We start from the raw sequence: 20,149 nt of genomic DNA on the forward strand, positions 1-20,149 counted from the left end.
GACTACCGGGCCAAAAAGATGTTCTGAACTATAGCACTGCAAAATAAATGCCGTGATCATTGTTTGTAAAGATGGGTCTAATTCAAGGACAAGGATCATTATAGGCATGTTGATGAAGGGACATCTTTTAAAATGTATTCATTTGGAACAGTGGGAACCTACCCATTTTCATCTTCTTACGGGCTTCACTCTCAGTCGTTAAACCCTTGGTGGCAAAGAAGGATTGGAGTTCTTCCAAGCTTGTCAGTGTGACTCTTTACTTTGCTGAAAGTGCATATCACTGTTAAGTGACTTGATATTCTCCCTCCCAGGCTTTACCAGTCCAGAGGGTGACAAGAACAAACCAGTCAAACACAGGTGTCCTGCGTGCGTGGACTTACCAAACCTTTCTAATTACCCAGAAAAAGGTATCGTTTCAACTGCTTAAAACCTTCACCCAACAAAGCAAGTGCTTGAGTGCTTTGCTCAACCGAGGAATGAGAGAGAAAAACTTCATCATCGCAAGATCCTGCTAAAATACCAGGGGATGGCTTGAAAGGTTGGAACCCAAACAGTGCATAAAGGGCCAGAAATAATTTTTTTACCAGTTTAGTAAAAAGCCAGTAGAAAAAGTTACTAACGTATTCAAAACAGGGAGTACATATAGCATTTGACTAGCTCATACTATCTTCAAAGTACATTATGCATAAATATTAAACATAGAAGGGATGTCTTACAGTGTTAAAGCTTTTTTAAATAAAAAATTGGGGCCCTCTGAAATAAAGTTAACTTCAGTTCCTAAACAAACTTTTTAAGGGGCTTCTTTGCTTTTTATTTCTGAAGGCTTATCATTGTTGGCTTTCATAGCTGCAGATGATAGCATATCACCTTCTGCCTGAGTTGTTGGGAATGAGTTGATGAGCCCAATTTTTGCCTGGAATGGTTGGTCGCAGACTGAACTGATGATAGATGTGCAGGACTGGGAAAGCTGATCTTGATGCTGAAACTTTTTTGTAGCATGGCTGCACTTGGCATCTCTAATGCATAAGTACTCAAAAACTGGTCATGGAATAGAATCAGAGGGCTGGAAGAGACCCCGAAGTATCATCGGGTCCAGCCCCCTGCATGAGCAGGAAAGACATCTGGGGTCAGAGAGCCCCAGCCAGGTGACTGTCCAGTCCTCTCTTGAAGACCTCTGGAGTAGATGATTGCACCACCTCTGGAGGGAGCTTGTTCCATAGTCTGGACACGCTAGCTGTAAAGAAACTTTTCCTAATGTTCAGCCTGAAACTCTCTTCCAGCAGTTCGTGGCTGTTGTTTCTAGTTTTTGCCCACGGTGCTCTTGTGAATCACCGAGCCCCTGATGTACATTCTGGTGTAGTGGTAAGCCACAATCAGGTCCCCTCTCAGCCTTCTTGAACCACGTTTCCACCATGATGTGCATTCATGATGTAGTTCACAGAAATTAAATGAGAATTCTGCCCTGATACAGAATCATTTTAAACAAGTCTTGTTGCCAGCCATATGAGCATCTATCCAGAACACAGTTCTCCATAAAGGATTTTCTTAGGGAGCTGGTTATCAAATATCTTAACTACATGATTAGGCTTTCATGATCATCACATATTTAGTGCATTTCCTTGTGTAAAAAAAAACAAAAAAACACAGGATTTGGGATTCTTGTCTCGCCATCTTAATTTGCATTAGCTTTTCCAGACAACTTGGGTAGGAACATTTTACTTCCCTTCCTATCCTTGAAATCTATAAGCATCATCCCTCAATCAACAGCCCCAAGTAGGGTCAGTTCGATTAGATGAGCCACATGAGTGAATAGAACAGGATTTCATTGTTTTAAAACTTTAGCTCTAATATTATTTTCTCGAAGCCATTGAGGAAGTCGGTGGGACAGCAAGGACAAGAACTCATCAGCTTACGTCTTCCAGCTCAGGTATTTCATGCCCCCTCTTTTGACAAGATGTTTGCAGAGTAAGAGAGTTAACGTCAAGTTGCAACAGTGTTCTTATTTTGTAATAAGCAAGACAAGAATCGTATAGGTGCTCTCCTTGTTCCATAATACAGCCACATAAGTGCCTGAGCAAATAACATGAATTCGGGCAATCACAATAGCAGATAGGGTTTAGGAGTTCTGTAATTTAACAACCAAGTTCTTGTGAAGCACTAGTACTCTGAAAATATTGTGGCTTGTGCCAATTATGGGAAGGACTTTGACTTGACGAAGGTAAAAGTGGCTTTCATAAACGCAAGAAAAGAGAAGAATGCAAAAGTAATATAGATGTTTCTTAAACACTTATACCTAAGTAGCACTAGTGCTTCAAAAGGGAATGTGAAACAGGTCAGGTTGGTGTAGGGAGTTATATAAGGAAGCATGATCTCATCAGACTTTTTCTTGTTTGGATAAGATGTTCAAACCTTGAAATGAAGAGGGAAAAGTACATCAAGATCTCTACTTTCAGATGATGTTGTCACCTCCTGCTAGTCCAATAATTCGAACAGCATTCAGAGAGTTGTACAGGAAAGAGAAAAAAAAATGGATGAGTGTTTGGAAGTAGATGAAAGCATAGCGGGGATAGAGCCAGAGCCTGTTTGGCAAGGTATGTACCTGTGAGAGAGTGGAATCTGGCCCAGGAGGAAAAGGGAAGGAAAGTTTGATAGCGAATCTTGAAAGCCAACATGATGACTTCGGGCTGTACAAAAACAATTGGCCCGCTTCTAATGATCCTTTTTTCATAGTCCTGTGTGGTTTAGTTGTAGTAGCTCTCTCCCTCCGCTACAGCTACTTTGCCTCCTGGTTCCTGACACGTTTTACTTATTATTTTGCATGGGAGACCTCAAGAATGGGGTTCCGATATCGTGGCCAAATCCCAAACCAGATAATTATATTCCACCTAACTAAAATTGTCCTCTCGTGCTTTCAGCTGGCTCAGATATTCTTATTTTACTTCCTGAATTATTTTATAGCGAGGTGAAGGGCTTGTATTTCTCGGCAAAGCTGATTGCGTTTTAGTGATGAATTACGTGGAACCACATTTTCCAAAACTCATGGAAACATCCAGCTGCATAATATGCATCATGATCATTACTGCAGAATCAGAAATAAAGAAGCAAGATGGGGTTGGTAATATCTTTTGTTGAACCGACTGTGTAGTAATTCTTTACTTTGTCATTGCATGTCATTGCCCTACCTGCTATTGCTGCTTTACGTGTCATTGTCCTACCCGCTGTTGATCTTGGACTGCATCTGCTTCTTTCCCAGGCCTGAGGAAAGGCATTTTGTGTCCAAAAGGTTGTCTAACATTTCTCTCAACTGTAAGGTTGGTATCATAAAAGATATTGCCTAACAAAACTTGCTTCTCGCATATTCCCTGGACCATCATAGTTGCAACATCACTATAACATTACTGCAGTTGAGAAGGAATCTTAAATTGGTATGCACACATCCTTTTTCGTGCACAAATACCAGGTAATTGGCTGTGCGTAGAGACAGTGGCACAGCTTGGTCGCATAAACGCACCAGTTTCCTTGAGCATGTGTAAGTACTTGGCACACAAAATGCATGTGTGTACATTTTACCCACCTTGTTTTCCTCCTTTGGGGGAGAAGGCTCAGTGAGAATCTCGTTCAAACTTTTCCTTGTCTCTCAGTTGATGTATTATGGAAGCCTGTGCACTTGCCAAATCTGACAATTTTTCTTACTAATTGACTCTAATGTGAACTGCTCTATGCAGCCCCACTGCTAACTGATGAGAAAAAAAAAAGTAATGAATTTTTGCTTAACTAGCTGATTTAATTAAAATGTTTTATACTGTAATTGTATGGTTTCTATAAACGGAGAGGTAATTTTGTTTAATGAGTTCCTAACCAAACATAACATTCTTGACTGTATGTAGCCAGATTTGATAAAGGTCACAAATACTGAAATTCCACTGTTTGCTTTTATAAGTAGCAGTGATCAAACAGCTTGATTTGGCACTTGAAATACCCTGGCAGGATTGGTTCCCCTTATTCCTGTTTATACCAGAAATTATTAGTATAGTTTTAGGAGCAGAGGGGGTTCTTGTGTATATCTGAACACTGTTCATTATCTTTAAAGTGGGAATATGCTGCCAAAATCACGTCTCATTGTCAATTAGTGGCTTCTCTGCAAACACATTAAATTAATGCCCCCGCTGAAGTACTGTGCACATTGGAACATCTTGCTGCTAAAAAGCTAGTTTTTTGAACACTTTGACACAAATCGTTCATGAATAGCAATTTATGCTTTGATGCTAATGGGACGTGACGTGAAGCTATCTTTGATTAAATTCACCACAGAGCTTTACAACTATTTGTAAATATAACGGATAGGCAGCCATAACAGCCCTCCAGTGTGAGGACAATTGAGAGAAACAGATTTTGGGATCCTCACCTGCACCGTTCCAGCCCAACAGCTTCATGAAAGCTGGTCTAAAATAAGAAGTATTGTCTTACATCAATACTTTTTTCCTTGCCTTCAGCTTTGGCGAATTCAGCAGTGACCTAAATACAAAAGAATCAATTACCCTAAAATAAATAAATTCCTCTTTTGTTCTGCAAACCTTTTATTATGCTGCGTGAAAACACAAAACGAAATACCTTTCCTGACTAAAAGATCAAAAAGTAGGAAAATGGTGTATTTTGGGAAAAAAGGGCTCATTCTTCCTCCGCTACCGTCACTGATGTCAGCAAAATGTTGTCTCCTTAGAACAAAATTCATGCAAATGTTTATTTAGCATCACTCCTATGTTTCTTTTGTTAAAGAGCTCAGATATATTTTCATTGTTTTATTTTGTGTTTGGTAAATATCGTTTTCTGCTGTACTTCCCATAGCTACCATGGAAACCAGCTAAAATGCTTCAGATTAAATATTTTTAAATATACATGAGGGGAGGTAGGAAATGGTGCCACTTTTCAAAATATGCAGTGGTGGGGTGAAAGTAGAAATGATAGCTCTGCAAAGGTTTGTGGTGTTTAAAAAAAACCAGCCATCTTTCCTCAGGAAAACGATAGGATTGATACTAAACCAGACCAAAACCAAATAAAAATATTAGTTGTTTTCTGAAGGGTGTAATCCAAAACTGTAAAGAGGCAATGAAAATAAAAAGGCTGACAACTCAGTAAGCCATACGTAATGTTGAGATTTTGGAAATGAAAGCCTCTCGCCGCTCCTCCAGTCACGGTTATTGTTTATCCCAAGACACGGGGTAATATATTTCAACGCTGAATGGAAAAGGTTTTATATCCAGGGATGATCACTGTAAAATTAATAATGTTCAAAGAATATACCTTAAGACATAATGCTATTTATATGCAGAGAGTGGTGACTTATTGACCCAAAAATTAGCATGATCCAAAATGTTCTGCTAAGCAGGAACACAAAATATGATATTATGTTATGTAAATGGGTTTGTGATATGCTCTGCTGGATAATAACTTCCAGATGTCTCTCTAGCCAGAGGCTGACTGATATCAAAGACAGGTTGGCTGGAAGGGGAGAGGTGCCAGCTGGCTGGACTGGTTACTGCTAAGTGTAGCGGAAGGTGAAAGCTGGTATTATTTCACACTCACTGATTTTATTTGCGGACTAGTGAAAAGACTATGGCTTGCAGCCTTCTCTTTGCTGCCTGAGATGGGAATTGTAGTTATTGGAATCCCTGATTCTGTTCTTCTTATGTGAATTATTTCCTCTTTAGCCCTGCTTTGAAAGCGGGCGTTGAGCTTATTAGCACGACAGACCACCTGTTAAAGTTTGACATGCCACAAACTAACAATGGCAAGGGTTTAAAGCCTGGCATCAGCTGGATAAGTACTTTTTGCCATTATTGCAAATGCAGAATACAGACGGGGACTCTCCATGATTTCTTTGTTTCAAGGGCTGAACAGTAAAAACCCAGTGTAGCCATAACTCCAAGCACTCCAGTGCCATCCAAAATAATATCGTTTTAATATGGACAGCCCTTTAGGATCAGATCCTAGTCTACATATTAGATCCCAGAATATGATCCTGTTCCACCATCTTCAAGTCCCTGAGGACCTATTAATATGTCTGCTTTTGTAACATGATGTCATCTTAACTTTCAAACTAGACTACAAAAAAGCAACAAAGAGGAGGGGGGCCCATCATCTTTCACTTTAACCGTTTTAAGAACTCAAGTAACTTGGAATAGGATCACATTTAGGTGCCCAAGTTCATTTAGGTGCCTAATAAGTGGAAGAGGATCTGACTCGTAGAATCCTGACTCTACTAGTGTTATCTGCTAGCGTTCAGAAAAAGGCCTAGAGTGGATAGGGCTGTACATCCCTGGCCACTTAAATGCAATCATGAGACCCAAACTTACTCCCATAAAAGTCACCGAATCATAGAAAATTACATTTGGAAGGAATCTCAGGAGGTCACATCGAGTCCAACCCCCTGCTCAAATCAGGACCAGCCCCAACTACATCATCCCAGCCAAGGCTTTGTCTAGCCAGGTCTTAAAAGCCTCCAAGGGTAGAGCTTCAACCACCTCCCTGGGTAACCTGTTCCAGTGTTTTAGTACCCTCCTAGTAAGAAAATCCTTCCAAATATCTAGTCTAAACTTCCTTTGCTGCGACTGGAGCCCATTGCTCCTTGTTCCGTCATCAGCCATCACTGAGAACAGTCCATCTCCATCCTCTTTGCAACCCCCCTGTATGTAGTGGGAGGCTGCTATTAAATCCCCCTTCAGTCTCCTCTTCTGTAAACTGCAAACACCCAGTTCCCTCCGTCATTCCTCAGAAGTCATGCACCCAACCCCCCCACACCATTTTTGTTGCCCTCTGCAGGACCCCCTCCAATTTGTCCATATCCTTTCTGTAGTGGAGGCCCCAAAACTGGACACAGGACTCCAGATGTGGCCTCACCAGTGCTGAATAGAGGGGAAGAATCACTTCCCTGTCAAGTCAGTGACAAATCTTCATTGAACTCACTGAGACCAGGTTGTGAACTGGGAATGTAAAATTGCTTGTTTAGTAAAGTTTGAAAGGTCCTTGAAAAAGGCAGCACCCTTTCCGCACTCTTTATTTCATTCATCCATGAGATTCATGTCGCCCCTATCTAGGGCTTGACCAATATTTGCTGCCTGAACAGAAGGTCTCCCATCAACCTGAGCAGGCTTCAGGGCATCCCCTTAACAAGTAGCAATACATCTATATAGATATATATATTACACACACACATGTTAAATATTGAAAATACTCTGGAATCATTTATAAATCTGTTTAGATTGCATGCCCTACAAGGAAAGTGCAGAATGGAAGGGATATTATTGTAAGTGTGGGAGAGATTCATCCACCTTTCCACAGTCCAGTTTCTCCAGGAGTCCTAGAAGAATGAGGGGGCGCCTAAGGCTGCAGGTATCTGCACCTGTCCTTCCTGCTCAGGCTCTGAGAGAGAAGGGAAATCATTGCTCCATCCAAAGTAACAGAGGTTCACACTGACTATTTTGAGTGTTATTTTTCAGAGAGCGAGAAATATTTTTTAGCACAAATTCTGCATCCTCATCATTAGTATTATTTGTTTGCAGTGCTGTAGCATCCAAGAGCCTTTGTCACAGATCCTGATTCCATTGTACCAGGCATTATAAAACACAGAACAAAAAGACAGGCCCTACAGAGAGCTGTACCTATGGACCATATACAGTCCTTCTTTGAGTTACTTGCAGTAGCAATCCTTTTGTCATTTTGCTCTGATACATTTGAATGACTAAATATACCTATATTCTGTTATTGCTGGAGCATAAGTATATGATTTCACTAATTCACTATATTCTCTTATTGCTGGAGCATGAGTATATGATTTCACTAATTCAAAATTGGTAACAAATTTGCTTCCCTAAGCAGTCTGCCCTGCAACAGTTTCCTTCAACCCCATGTTTTATCTTCACTCACCTTCCTTTAACTTGAGTATGTTCATCCCAGTTTTGGTTCCTACCTGCTTTTGTTGAGCATCTTTATTGAATGACTACATCTTCTTTCTGTCTTCCTTTTATTGACTCTGTTGTTGAAGTCCTTGTTTGCCTGTTAGACATATGGAGCTTGACCACAATGCTACCCATTTTAAATGTCATCTTTTCACAACAGATATGGGAAGGAAACTTTAACAGAAAGTTGAATTAGATTTCCTTGTTGACCAGTACTCAACCTATGCCAGCCTGTTTAAGAGCCTTAGAAATACTTAAAATAGTGACTGTCACAATGCGTTTGTACCCACTGAGCTGCATAGAGAATCAGCAAGAGAAAATAGGATACTTTGGGGCCTGTAATTATAATAATAAGGGACAACTTGTTCCTGTCTGGAACAATTACACTGGTTGGGAGGAGGAGGGGGGCCTTCTTATATACATCTAATGGCTAAGGACAGCCATAGTCCATCTTCTTAGGGGAGCATGGACTCTGCACCCCCAGAACATGCATCTTTTTCCATTCCAGATAATGAGAAGGAGTGAGAGTCCATAGCCACCTTTCCCCTCAAATATCTATGGTGACCTGCATAGCTGGCTGTCAGAGGCAATAATAAGCACCGGGAGGCACAGTTCTTCCCTGAGTCCATATCTGCGCATCTTGCTGAGTAGGTAGATGGAATAATGAACTAAGAGTTAGAAGGCCTAATTCTGCATTTCACCCTGTCCCATTTATCCTGCTTCAGGGAACATAGCCTGGAGGAGAGGATGCTGCTGTTCTGTAGGCAGGCCTTTGGTAGTCAGGTGAGAATTACAGTCGGACTGGGCTTTTCACCTGGACACCGTTGCCGCCCATTGTTCCCTTGCCTGTTCCTGAACCAAATCCATCTTAGGCAGAAGTAAAAGTGAGGTCCAGAACATGGCCTTACAGAAAACGCAAATTGGGGGAGAGTGAAATGGAGTTTACGGTACAGGCAATCCTCGGACTTACGACACAATTGGTTCCTGGAAACCGCGTCTTAAGTGGAAACGTTGTAACTTGAAACCAATTTCCCCATAGGAACAATATTATAAATGGAGGATTGGCTCCTGAACCCAGGCCTGATACCCTAGTTTCACCAAAAATAACCCAGAATTTTTTACTCAATCAATTATAGAAGGGTAATATAGCTTCATTAATGCATGTATATTCTAAATAGCAATCATATTGCTTTGGAAGGACTTCTTTGAGGTGACTTTGCTGGACTTTTTGAAGGGCTCTTGGTTGGACTGTTTGAAGGGCTTTTGCCTGGAGTCTTCTCAGGCATCTCGGCTGCAGGTTTTCTGGAGCCTCGTCTGCTTTCTCAAAGAAAGTGTCCTGGGACTTTTGGACAGATGTTCTCCACGGAGATGGGCGATGCAGCAAACTTGTTTGCTGGCGTGGCGTAATGTCGGATCAAGCATCATAAAGTCGAAACGGTGTCAATTAATAAGCGCTGTTCATTGCAACTCGAAACGTTTTAAGTCGAGGACTGCCTGTATTAGGAAGTAGAAGGAAGAGTGGTCCATTTTTCCGGTTACTAGTGTGGGTTGTGGAAGACTGGCATTCAAGACCCTGCACGGCAGCAAACTCTCTGTCACCTTGGGGAAATCTTTCTAACGGTGCATGGGGATCTGTTACCTTGCAGGTGTGCTGTGAGATGGTGCGAGGCACCAGAGCTTGTGGTGCTCCACTATTTGAAGAATGAAACTGTATAAGTATCCAGATAGATAATTAGCATTCAGGTGAAACAGAGAAAAATAGAGAACCATTTTATTTTCTGTGGACCAAAAATGTATCTACCTTATTCCACTGCCTTGAGAGACTCTAAAAAGCACAGAGCCAGTGGGTTCAAGTGGGAATGAACAGTTGTTTTGCAATGTGAAAACTGTTTCACAGCAAAAATAAATTGGAAGCCATATTAGCAATTAGTTTAATTAAGCTTCCATATTTACATTCTGAATTTTTTAATTCGGGCTCTAGATCCTTGCATGTTCAAATGAACATGGTATTTTGTTGGGGATTATAGCTAATTGTTGCTGCTATTCCGGGGATGTTCTTGGATATTTCAGTCAGAAGACTGAATAGGTCTGGCATTCGTTCTCACCAGACTTTGTTACTACATTTGTCTCACAGCTTTTAAACAGCAGAAAAACATGTACAACTTATTTAAACAACACAAGAGAAATTAAGGCTCTGAGAACATATCAGCAACAAATGAAGATGAAAAAGTTGGGTTTTTTAAAAAAAATAAATAAAAAAGCTTGTTGTTGCACGGCATTTTTGAAATTCCACATCCCAAATTCAGAGTCATGTCAACGATTTATTCTAATGTAGGAAAACATCATCGGGAGTGACAAGCAAGCTAGGCACTGTCTAGTCACCTGCCAGCAAATATTTCATGAAAACTAAAAAGTCTGGTACTGCCTTGCTGAGCTGACACTAATTATTTCAGTATACATGGAGCTTTGGGATTTGTTTTAATTCTCAAGTCTGTCCTTAGTTCAGATTCATTCCACTGTGTAAACTCAACCGAGCACAAATTATTTGACCATCCGTTCATAATCTGTCCCCATGTTCACATGCTAATTGCATAAACTGATCCAAATACCTGTTCTCGGAGGAAGCCCAGGAGGGACCAAAAGCCAACTGTAAAACAAAGCAAAAGGGGTATAAAACTTTCTCATAGTGAGTGCCATAAGCCTACTCTGAAACAACCATTTCCGGTGTCTTCTTTGGTACTACTGGCTTTTTGTTGTGTTAAAGGAGAAAAAAGTCTGCAATGAGTTAAAGGGGAAGCCATTGGGATGAGGCCTATTAGAAATACTATGCCCTACCCAGGGTCTGCCAAAGCAGTCTTCAACAGCACCTACGGTGATCCTAGTACAATACCAGAAGTGCCTCTCACGGCTACATTATGATGCTGTTCCCGTGTTCATCCCTAGCTAAGCAAGTACTTTAGGAAGCGTATACCAGTGTTGGCCAGTCAAGTAGGGATGCTGTGTCAATGCAGGGTATGAAGAAATATGACAAAGCTTTGTGGTTTTTTCCTGTATCTGGCACACAGTCCTGGCCGTGTTGCCTTCCCAGTCCCACCATGTATTTGTTGCCTTTGAGAAGTGCAGAAAATGTTTAAGTTTTGGAAAAAGTTATCTTCACCAATTTTTGCATTGAACCCATCTCAGATTGGGGGAACTGGTTTGCTAATCTCTTGAGATTGTTCCCTGTACTATATTTCTCTGATTTGGCCTTCTGAAATGTTCACACCTGCAACTCCAAAGCCATGATTCTAGCATTTCTACCAGTGGCAACAGCCATTTTCTTGCAAGTAGGACCAATATTTGCCATGGGCACAATCTTTTTCTTGAACTGGCCAAATGCAAATTGCTGCAAACTTTATCTCCAATATCTTTTGTCTTTGCAAAATAAAACTGAAACCCAAGTCTGGAAGATCACCACATGGTTAAAAAAGAAAGCCATTTGCAAGCTGAGATACAGTAGACCATTTTGCTTTTCACATAACTGAGGACATATATATTTATGCAGTTTAAAACCCCATCTTTAAAAACAAAAAAGACAATTCACATGGAGCTTGAGAGTTTGAGCTAATTAAGCTTTTCAACACAAGAGCAGGATCATCTTCTAGCCCTGAGTGTTGGACCATCTAACACGCATCTATAAAATCACACAGTGCAGGTCACTGGAGCTATCTTAATGCCAGAGAGCAGGTGAACTTGGTATAATGGAGCTAAACCTACCACTGATGTTGTAGAGGAACTTGTTGGGTTTTTTTTCCTTTTGTATTCCTGACAGATTGTATTTATGATAAATTTGCAGACTTCTTTATCCAATGTGCTGTTAAAGCTTCCTGCAGTTGGCATAATGAAGACAATACATTCTGGAAGGCAGCTTGATTTAATAATGACAGCTCCATACGTTTGTGAAAATGAAGTGGCAGCAAAGATGCCAATATAGTTTATTATGCCTTTGTTATGCAGAAATGTTTACATCATGCTAATAATAATTTTTACAACTCCACGCGGCCATGCCGTGCAGACGAGCGCCACTATGGAAATGGTCCTCAAAGTGACTTTTTTTTTTTTTCCCCCTAAATGTATTTATTTGGAAGGGACTGTAATTGCTCTTTGGCTTTCTTGTTCCTCAAAAACAGCAAAAAGGAAAGAAGAACGCATCTGCTGACCTTATACAGCAACAGAGTGACACTTTACTGCCATGGCGCCAGCACCAAAATTCGAACGGGCTGAGACGGCAAAAGAGAGACTGGGTCATTCCACCAATCAATGTGCCGGAAAACTCGAGAGGTCCTTTTCCACAACAGTTGGTTCGGGTGAGTAAAACAGCCGAAATAATGAGAATAATGATGATGATGGTGGTGATGATGATGCCATTGGTTTGGTCAACTAACAGACAGTCACCACACCTGCACGATAAGTTGGGTCTGTCCAGTTGTGTTGAAGGCAAAACACGTATCGTCATGTGAAGCGGATGGTCCAAGGTTTCCATCCCCCGCAGACTCTGACTCAACAGCAGTTTAATCACCTGCTTTCAGCCACTCTCTCAAGAGAGACTGCCTAAGCTGCCAAGTTGTTGGTTTTTCAACCCCCTCAGTCAGAAAGGGACTGTAGATCCATAGCAAGGAATGGTGATGCCAAAAGGGTGGTGTGGTGCTGCATCCTTAATATCCTTCCTCAGCGATCAGGATGCAGGTGATCGTTACCCTTCTAGTCACAGTCTACAAATGCCCGCCGGGTGATTTAGAAAGGATAGAGACGGTCTTTTCTCTGTTGTTGCAGACAAGACTAGGAGCAGTGGATTCGAGCTGCAGCAAGGGAAATCTAGACTGGAGATTTGGAGGAACTTTTTTTATTATGTGGGTGCTCAGGCTGGAAAAGGCTACCTAGAAAAGTGGAATCTCCATCCTTGGAAACTTTCACAAGGAGGGTAGACAGACGCTCGGCTGGGATGATTTGGTCAGGGATAGTCCTGCCTTGAGAGGGCTGGACTAGATGACTTTGTGAGGTCCTTTCCAGCCCTACTTTCCTATGATCCTTACTATCCTTCCTCAACGATCGGATTCAGGATGCAGATGCATGTTTGGATACCTGAGCAGGGCCTCAGCATGGAAATCTGAATAAAATGAATCCTTCATTAACATGCCCCTCCACCCCCCACTACACTTATTGTTAAGATGATTTTAAACATCAGCTTTAGCCTGATGGTATACAGTCATGACATTTGAATGACAAAAAAGAAGGGACTACATGATTGATGCATTGTATTGATTAGATTACCATAGATAAATGTAGCAAAATAGAAACCTATTGAGATGTATTTAGTGCTATGATTTTTGTTTATGGATTGGTAAGAAGAAAGCCACCTGTATATAAAAAAAAAAAAAAAAAAAAAAAAAAAAAGAAGACTCACTGATAGGATTTAATTCTTCCTTTTGAAGACAATTGAGACATAATTGCAAAATTTCAGAATTTGGAAAAAGTGATGGTGCGTGATTTGCCTCCCTTGTCAAGAAAGTCACCCTGCTCTTCCTGAAACAATGCTTACTGAGGCCTTTCCTAGATTAAAATGAATTGCCATCATTACATGTTCCACACTGATTAACTGATACTTTGCTGCACATGTAATACCTGGAAAGAAAGAGTAATTTGCTAAACGCCACAAAAGCACGTGGAAACTTGATAACAACTCATGCAGTATCTGAAATGGAGAGGACCTCTTCGACACAGAATGTGTTGGGTCAAGTTGGGTTGTTGGAACAACGTTGTGGGAGACGGTGCAGAGATGACGTGGGATAAAATACTATTAGAACTCACGTAACGTGGTGCCTAGCTCTTGGTTTTTTTTAAAAGAGGAGTTTCTATTGCATTTGGAGTTCCTGTGATATGAAAAATACTAGGGAATCATATGTTTAGCAGGATGCATGTGTAGTGGTGTTCAGCGAACATGTGAATTAGATCTCAGGCTTCAGTTTCTGAAAATTGGGTCCATGACATGCAATTCAGAATTAAGGGATTAAAGACCAAATTGTGCCTGTCCACTGCTGAGGTATGTAAGTGGGGAAAGCACAGTGTTATACAGTTGCAGAACAGTCTGGTCCTTTAATGCTGTGCCATATTGATCTTTAGTTGAGTCACTCAAATGTGTTAAGAGGAGAATGACTCGGTAACTGAAACAATTAATTGAACCAAAGGGATCATTTGGGTTCTTTCCTGAAGTCCTGGAAATAAGTGTTACAGAATGAGCAGGCTAATTGCCAAGTGAAATGCTTTACATTGACTTCTGTGCGAGTTTTGCTTGAGCAATGGCTGGGTGACTTGACCCCTTCTTATTAAACTTCGGCAGATATTAACATGATTACTGCTGACGTCCCACTTTACAGGAGCTAATATCACTGAAACACTTGTCCTCGTGGTTGGGAGAGGAGACTGGAGACATCCAGAAAGTGAATACTTCCATGTTGGTGAATGTAGCGCTTGTTTCCTTTTATATACAGAGGAGTAAATCTTCATATCTTAAAACAAGGCTGTCCAACTAGCACGCCGCAGGGTGCATGGGGCCTACAGTGGGTTGAGTTGTGGCCCCCAGGCTCCTGCTCAGCTGTTGCTCCAGCTACATCAGCAGCCAGGGTCTCAGAGCTCCCCCATCCTCCTCCAGCTGCTCCAGGGGGCAGGGCCATGCAGCACAGGGAGAGGACGACGAGTCTGGGGCCACGCAGGCATACAGTAGTGTTGGGAGCTTGGGAATTCATGGCTTGCCCTAGCACCGCCTGCACAGCATGCGGTCCTCTCCAGCGTGGCCCCTGGCTGCTTTAAAGCTGGACAGCCATTCCTTAAACTACCACCAGCTTTGCAGAGACCAGCTAGACAATGCCAACAGAAAGGAACTCCTACCAAATCACAGAAATAGCTCCCAATATGTTTTTGGGATCTCTTGTATAGCCGGTATAACATTTAGCCATGGTTTAAAATTTGGTGGGTTTCTTTTTTCTCATAAAGCCCAGGACATGATATGATGGAGGGGGAAGCCATACATGAGCAGCATTAAACAAGAAGGCCTGATGTTCTGGGCTCATCTTAGCAATTTTTGTTTTTCGCTAGGTGCACTGGCCCATTTGATAGTGCCCGTCAGTGGGGTTTGGGTGAGCTCTGGCACAAGTTATAAGTTCACTAACTAGACTTTGTTCTTAAACGAGGCAGAATAAGATGAATCTGGGTTTTTAAGGACCAGAACCATGCACTTATTTCAGCCTCCATAAACTTCAGATTGCCCTGGGGCATTTTGCTAATACATGTAGGTCAGGATGACCAGAGTATGGATGACCAGATCACAGGTGAAAAGTTATGATCTGATCTTCAAATGCTCATTAGGAGTTGGATTTTTTTTCTTCTATCTGTTTCACACACTAGAGCAAAAATAGCACGTGTAAAGGTGCGGCCTTGAACCCATTTGTGTGAAACAAGGCAGTGTCACAGGATTTTTCTCTCAGAGGTTTTGTAAAGCTTTCCGAGCTAACGATAGTTCCTAGACTCTGAACTTTCCTTTGGTCCCGAGAGCGCTGAAGAGCTTACATTGTAGATGCTGGTGTAGGTAATGAAAAGAAGTCCATACATTATGATATCTGTGAATGGTTCCTGTATATCCAGGATGAAGTATGGAATGGGATGAAAACCTGAACATCTACCAAAAAAAAAAAATCACTAGAAATACATTTTTATCCCACTACTTGCTGTTTGCGTTTTTATAGGTCAGACTAATTTGAAATGCATAGGCAAATCTTTTGGGTTCCCTCCTACTCCTGCTTTCTATTGTGAAGGGAAAAATTCCATTTTATGGAAGTTGATTAGTTACTTGTCAGTATTTTTAGCAAGGCTGTGCCTGAATGAAGTTTAAATCATAGCAAAGGTGAATACAGCTTGATGGGAGCCACATAGCTCGAAATGCAGCCCTATCTGGTTGAGCTGGGATCAGCCGTAATTCTTTGCTCGTTAAAGCATTTCATTCTGATAAAATATGTTAAATGAAAAAGTAAAAAAAAACTGAAGAGGAGAAAGAAGCCACAATGTTATTCCTGCCAAAAAAATCCTCCGTTAATTACAGGGTTTTTTTCTTTCAAAGAACATTATGTCTGTTCCTATGCGTCAACCAGTCTAACTGAAGAGAGGAGAATACAAAAAAAGAGAAGAGAAAATTTCTATTTGGGTTTGCTGCTAGGGAAACATCACCAGTGCAAATACAAATTGTGGGCCATTTCCTCATGTGGTGTAAAAGAATGGAGTTTGTTCATCTCGCACCGGATGCGTGTGTGTGTATGCGTGCACACACATGTGCAGGTGTGAGAAGCAGACACGCATGCAAAATGGAGTAGACTGCTGCATAGCCCATAGAACTTCAACAGGCAATTCCTGCAACACAGGGCACCCTTTTTCCATTTTATATAACTGAACATTATCAAATCCAATAACTGGTTGTTGAAGTGGAGTTCACTTGTTTGAAAGCCATCCAGTCTCCATTTAGAAACTGCGAGTGACAATGAGTTTGCCACTTTTCTTGGTATTCTGTTCCAGTGGTTAAATACCCTCAGTGTTTAAGCTGCACCTTCTTTCCAATCTGATGGTTTTGAATTTCAGCTTCCAGCCTTAGCTCTTATTATTCCTCAATTTGCTAGCTCATGGAGCCCTATAATGTCAAATATATTCTCCTTGTGTAAGTACTTACAGATCACAACCAATTCAAAGTTCAAGCCCATATCATTTGTTAGTTGTGCATAATACAGCACCGGGCAAGACCAAGTCAGTTCTCACCAGGAGATGTGACTGCTGGTCTCAGACATGGGCTCTTAGGCAAACAGGGAAAAAGTGAACCCTGATTCTGGGAGGTCAGTCTCCCTCCCTCATGAAAGGAGGTGGTCAGTCATGTCAGTCTGAAGCCAGACAGAAGGTAGGGTGGTACTAACTGGTTCAAAGAAACCTGAGCTTTCATAGGCAACAGCCGACAGGTGCAACAATGCAGGAAAAAGGTGGTACGGCTATGACCAAGGGCGGATTGATGCATAGGCAAACTAGACACGTGCCTGGGGCCCTAAGTGAAGAAGGAACCCAGTTGTGCTTATTTGGCATATTTTAATTGCTGAGTGAAAAACTAGGGGCCCATGAGTTTGTATGCCTAGGGCCCACTAAAGGGTTAATCCAGCCCTGGCTATGACATGGGGGCAGTGGTGACTTCTGGCTCCTGCCATGCCACCGGCACCATTGTGTGCCTGCAGTGGCAGCTATTTTTTTTCTGTTCCCTTCTCTCCACCCCAGGTAGGTGCCCAGGGCAGCCGCCCCGTTGCCCCCCCCCCCCCTCAGCTACGCCACCACAGCAACCTACTTTATCGGAGGTTTCGAATGGACTGTGGGAGAAGGGCTCAAATAGAAAGGAAGGGGACGGGAGGAAGTGAAAGTGCTCAGAGGCAAATAGTACGTAGATTCGGTTGTGGTGGGGGTGTCATCTGGTCTTTCATTTACCCATATCTCATGGGAATGGCAAAGTACCTTCTTACCCACTATCGATTTCCCTGTTGATTTAACAAAAGGTGTCATTTTGGAACCAAGAGTTCTAGTTTTTTGTATGTCGCCTTATCCATTAGTAACTGAAAAGGATGTTAGGCAGAAAAACATCTACTCACGATAAACATTTTCAGATCACTGGGTCCTGATAACCTGTGCCTGATAGTCCCAAAATTGCTGACCTGAGGAAATTTCTGGCCACATAAATCTTGAATGCTGGTGAAAATCCAGGAGCTTGGAAATAATGCTGCTGTAGTACCAGAGTTAAACAGGCTTGAGCATCGTGACTTCAGGTAATTGTGGCCTGACATCAGCTCTGGACAAAATAATAGGAAGGCAGAGGCGAGATTCATTTAATAAAGAATTAAAAGATAGGAATGGCGTTGACACCAGTCAGCACGGCTTCGTCAGACGAGCCGGATTTCATTCTGGGGTGAGATTGCAGACTTGGTTGGGAAAGACGAGTGAGTAGATGCAGCGTATTTAGACTTAAGTCAGGAGTTGGACTTAGAACTGTGCAGCATCCTTTTTTGCAAATAGCATACAATATTGATAAAGTGTGTGTCAAACGGATTAGGAACTAGGAAACACAACAGTCGTTAGGAGGAATCGTCCTCAAATGGGGGTTTCCATAGGGACCGGTGCTAGCTCTGACCCTGCTCAACATGATCGTAAACCATCTGGGCATAAAATATAAAATCACCATTGATGAAAACTGGAGATGGCAAGAAGTCTGGGAACGTGCTAAATAATAAGTGGACTGGGCAGTCATTCGGAGTCATCAGGATGACTTGTTAAATGTGGCCCATTCCAAAAATTCATTTTGATGCAGATAAATGCAGAGGTTGAGATTTAGGAGTAATGAATGCAGCATTTGCCTATGGAGAGGAGGTCTGTGTCTTGAAAAGCTGCGATTCTGCAGAGAGGTTAGGCATCATAGTGGAGAAGGAGCTCAAGCTGAGCTCCCAGTGAAGGGCAGTGACCGAAAGGGCTCAAGTGATCCCTGGACATCTAAAGAGAGGGATGGGATTTTTATATCCATCTGTGACATTTGGTGGAATATTGTATCCAGGTCTGGAGTCAACCTCTCATTTATGTATTCATTTCTGTGGGTTAAAATTCCCTGCTACCATTATGTTTTAGATGCCCGCATTTTAAAAGGTGCTGAAAAATTGGCTAGGGTACAGAAGGAAACTGCAGAATTTATTTGAGGACTGGAGAGAATGCTTTATAGTGAAAGATTTAGAAAGCTAAATCTGTTTAGCTTATCAGAAAGAAGATTGAGAGGTGACTTGATTACAGTGTACAAGTGCCTTCACAGGGAGAAAATGCTGGGCACAAAAATGCTGGCTTTTTAATCTATCAGGGAAAAGTATAACATGAACTGGGGACTGGAAGCTGAAGCTAGAAGAATTCAAATGAGGGGGAAGGCACGCGTTTTTAACAGCGATGGTGATTAACCATTGGAACGCACCGTCAGGGGAAGAGATGAATTCTCCATCTCAGTAATTTCAAATCAAGATTGAAAGCTGTACATGCTGGCATTTTGGAGGACATGTTTAAGCTAAGCACAAGTTTCCATACAACGGTTAACACATCTAGCTCAGCTGGGTTTTATTACCTTTCATTTATGTTTGATCAGTCCCTTGTCAGTATCTGCATATTTATTTTTACGTGCCTATTGGTGAAGGTTTAGACTTGGATCTCTCTGCCTGCTACTTCAACCTCCATCATAGGGATAATGCTCCCCTATGACACAAAAGTGTCGTGAGGGTACATTAATTAGTTTTCTGTTAGGTAGTCTTGCTGCGGGGATGAGGACCATAGAAAAACCTTGTAAAAAGAAAAGATGAAAACTCTGTTCTGAACACCAGGTGGATGCTCTGCAGAAAGGCACGGCAGAGCACACGTGTAGTTGCCTTGCTGACTGAGCACCATCCGTCTTGTGCGCTGAATGAGGGCTATAGAAAAAAAATGGTGTGTTGTCTTCAATAAAATATTATTTCCTTGCACATGAGAGTAAAATTAAGCTGGAAGGTCCTGAGGCCCAGCTGAACTGCATGCACCTACAGAGATATTAACACCCAGCTCTGCACACCCTTGGTCCTGCTGCTATTTTTTCTCAGGACAGTTCACCTCTTCAGAAGGAAATATGAGCTGCAAGGAGCCCAAACGAGCCAAAATTACAGCTGGGAATTTATGTGATAAGAGGAGGAGGTTCTCTTGATCTCAGTCTCTCTTACCTCCGCTGTCAGCAGCAAAGCCTTGGCATAGAAGTATCTGCATCGTGCCTGACACCCAAAACAGTTTCTTGTTCTGGGTTTATCCTCCAAGAAGCTTAGGCCATTTTTACGTATGCTCCAGGACATGGTGCCGGGCGCTTTAATTAGCGAGCTGTGCCAATTAAAAGCACGTGTGCGTCACATGTATCAGCATCCCTGTGCGTCCCCGCTCTGAAAAAATGGCAGCAGGGCGCTTTGGACTAATGTGTTTCATTTCAAACCGCCCCGACATCATTCTTCCAGTGCAGGGACACCGATACACGAGATGCAGAAGGCTGCCAGAGCACATCAATTTCTGTTAATCGAGTCCGCTCCAACCCGCGCGTCAAA

At 42.0% G+C, this 20,149-nt stretch overlaps 1 protein-coding gene across 2 annotated transcripts in view; it reads left to right on the plus strand.

Moving 5' to 3' along the window:
- Positions 1 to 20,149, plus strand: part of CDH4 (cadherin 4) — a 617,364-nt gene that overhangs the window by 374,206 nt on the left and 223,009 nt on the right. For both annotated transcript variants that reach the window (XM_090064612.1, XM_090064613.1), the window contains exon 4: positions 12,125 to 12,301. In XM_090064612.1, the coding sequence (XP_089920738.1) occupies positions 12,125 to 12,301 (177 nt within the window). The remainder of the gene's footprint in view (positions 1 to 12,124; positions 12,302 to 20,149) is intronic.

Source organism: Crocodylus siamensis, chromosome 10 (assembly GCF_052110815.1).
Source record: "Crocodylus siamensis isolate JL-2025a chromosome 10, ASM5211081v1, whole genome shotgun sequence".
Lineage (NCBI taxonomy): Eukaryota > Metazoa > Chordata > Crocodylia > Crocodylidae > Crocodylus > Crocodylus siamensis.